The 3,029-nt window shown below is 42.9% G+C and overlaps 1 protein-coding gene across 1 annotated transcript in view; it reads right to left on the bottom strand.

Moving 5' to 3' along the window:
* Positions 1-209: 209 nt before the first annotated feature.
* The window catches only part of IFT43 (intraflagellar transport 43), a gene marked incomplete at its 5' end in the record, with an annotated part of 16,741 nt that continues 13,921 nt past the window's right edge, over positions 210-3,029 (bottom strand). The window contains 3 exons of the mRNA XM_009573574.1: positions 210-447; positions 1,278-1,340; positions 1,693-1,768. Of these exons, the coding sequence (XP_009571869.1) occupies positions 337-447; positions 1,278-1,340; positions 1,693-1,768 (250 nt within the window). The remainder of the gene's footprint in view (positions 448-1,277; positions 1,341-1,692; positions 1,769-3,029) is intronic.

Below are 3,029 nucleotides of genomic sequence, written 5' to 3'. Positions count from 1 at the left end.
ACCACACTCCATTGTAAGATAGTCCATCCCAGAGAGGCTGCATTTCAGTAGAGAAAAGATCAACTGTTGCAGTTACCTGTGAAGGTGCTAGTGAGGTGGAAGTGACTGTTCATAAGTAAATACTTTATTGTGTTTAGAATTCTTAATCTCTTTTGAGAACAAAGATTTTTATTACAAAATACCCAAAACTTCTCCTGAGCCAGTTTTCCTATGAAGCAAGGTCCTATTTATTTTCATGTCTGAAATAAATTCTCAAATACAAACAAGTGAATAGAAAATTAAATGCTAAACTATTTACAGGGGATGCGTGTATGAGATGTCTGGTGCGCCAGTGCTCTAGGGCAGACTGAGGTGGTCCTCTCTCTCAGACTGTCCCAGGTCCCACTCAGTCACTAGTTCTGAGGACACCTCTGTGAAGAGATGGTCCCAATCCCAGCTGACATCATCCTACCAAGAGGAAAAAGACAAACATGCTGAAATGTTACTGATGACACCCAAAGGTCTCTGAACGATGCCAAATACTCAAGATGAAAAGCAAAGAGAGAAACTAAATGACAACTGCCCCTGTCAGGGAAGCCCAGATTCAGTTGGCTAGAACAAGAATCCTAGCCAGAATGAAATGTGAATCCCTGCTACAATTTAAAGATTTTGACAGAATTACTCATGTTGCAAAATTCCTTAAAGGACAGATTTTTTTATATTTGTTAATCTTAGATACTCCCAGGCAGGGTGTAAAGAGGAGCCATAAAAATCTTCCACCCTCTGCACTTCTGCTGAAGCATCTGCAATTCTGAGCTGCAGAAATCCTTTGTTGGAAGTCCTGAGCTTCTGTCCCGCCAGTTGTATTGAGATTGTTCTGTCCTGCTTTAACACATCCCTCTACCCAAACCCCAAATGCTTTCTGCCTTTGTCCCTCTGTACTGCCCTGCAGAACTACCTGGAGCTGATGGTGGCTACCAAAAGACAATACACAGAGCACTGTTTCTGCAGGGATCTGTGACAGTGCTAGGCCCTTCACATTTTCCTTACTAGCTCTTTCATACTGAAGGGGGCCAATCATAGTGATGCCATAATCTCACACAGAGAAAGCCCTACATATATCTTTAAAATAATCTGCTGGGGAAATCAGACCTCCATCCTCTTGGACAAGCTCCTCTTCACAGGTTCCTCCTCATCTCTCTCTTCCACCCCACCAACAAAGGCTTATTTTCCAAGTATAGTCTGAGACACGTAAGAAGCTCTTGCCTTGTTGGTGTTCCCACAAAAGAAAGACTCACCTCTCGTAGTTCATGCTCTGGAGCCAAAACTTTGGTGAGAAGCTTCAGGTCAACCTCTCCATCCTATAAACAGACATAGTCACAGTCTTACAGACAGTGAGAAAGTGGACACCATCATTTCACTAGGTAGGTCTTGCTAGAGATAGGCACAACATTTGCCTCATAAGGAACATATACTTTGTCCAGGACAACAGCAGGAGCCTCATCTGAGCAGCAGATACCATACCCACACTATTTACAGACACAAACAAGCATGAAAGCCACACTGCAGAGAGGAACAGACTTGAAAGCAGACTGGAAGTTGTTTGGATGATAGGGCTGTGTATTTTACGCAGCTGAGTATCACTGTGGAGGATGATGGGAGCCTGGAAGGAGAGTGATTCATATCGGTCACCCCATAGCAACCTCCACTTACCAGAGTCTGAAAGGCAGCACACTTCATAAGATCTTTGTCCAGGTCATGGTAGGTCAGCACTCGGTTCACCTGCACACTGCAACCAGAAAGGGCCAAAGAACAAGCCTGGGTAAGTGTGGAAGCACATCTGAGGAGAAGGGCGGCATGAACAGGAATCTGGTGACACCCATCTCAAGTGTCCACATCACCCATGTGGACTCTTGAGATGGGTGTCCCCAAACAGAAGGATATCTCATTCAGCAAATGAACAGTCATTGACAAATCTGCATGCCAGGCTGCGCACATGCATAAAGATAGGATGTGGAGTGACCACAGACTCCTTCAGAGAAGCCAGCACGCCAGAGTGAAGATCCACAGATTAGCTGCAAGGGCCAGAAAGAAAACAGGAACGTAGTGAACAATGGAACAGCCCCAGAAGGCTCTGAGAGCCCCACCATACAAGCTACAGAATAGTAGGGACCTTATGATTTCCAGTCTGAGCTGAGTCACAGCTATCAAATACAATTCCTTAAAATGTAGCCTCCAAAGAGAAACACGGGGTAGGGGGGTAATACACTGTTGTGCCATGCTTCCCTTCGCAGGTGATGCAATACTATAGAAAAGACCTATATTAATTTAATTTCTGTTTGTGTTTGTCCATGAAAATTACTTGTCTTTTCTATTGCAGAGAGACTATGGATACAGGAGAAACAGATGGGATTATAAAAAAAATAGAGAAAACAAAGACATGAACTCTGGTGAGAGACAAAGTAATTTTAAATTTTCTACTATAAAGTGTCATTTATTTTTGTTAACAGCTATTTAATTACAATACTACTCCATAGTTGTGCAAGAGGCATCTGTGGTCAGGAGTAAGATATCCCACCCCTCCAAATAAGGGTCAATAGAAATCCCAGTCTGTGACCTTGGCAATAGGCCCAACAGGGGAGAGAAGACTTTACTGATACATTTAAGATAAAACCCCCAAAACTTTCATTTTTTAAAACTTCCTGGTCTCCCTTGAGCTAACCCCAAGTCTATTCTGATAACATCTTCAAACAACAGGATTGTACTTTGCAAATTAACTAGGCACTTGAGTAAGAAGGATATCCTCTGTGGGGGGCAAAGCAGTCTACGACCGTGCATAATCAAAGTGTGTGTGATAATACATGTGTACTGGAGGCATTTGAGGTTATACAGGCAACCTTAAATCAAGCAATTCCTAACTTTTGAGAGTTTGATTTTGCAACATCAAACATGCTACTCTAATGTAGGTTTTGAATAGAGAGAGAGAATATGCAGTAATTGCTTTCTCTGTGTAATAGGAATCAAGAAGTTTGCACTGTGCAGCTTGCAGC

This window comes from Fulmarus glacialis, unplaced genomic scaffold, assembly GCF_000690835.1.
Source record: "Fulmarus glacialis isolate BGI_N327 unplaced genomic scaffold, ASM69083v1 scaffold35592, whole genome shotgun sequence".
In the NCBI taxonomy this organism is placed as follows: domain Eukaryota; kingdom Metazoa; phylum Chordata; class Aves; order Procellariiformes; family Procellariidae; genus Fulmarus; species Fulmarus glacialis.
Note: the sequence above shows the minus strand (reverse complement) of the source record. Positions and strands in the feature narration are given on the sequence as shown.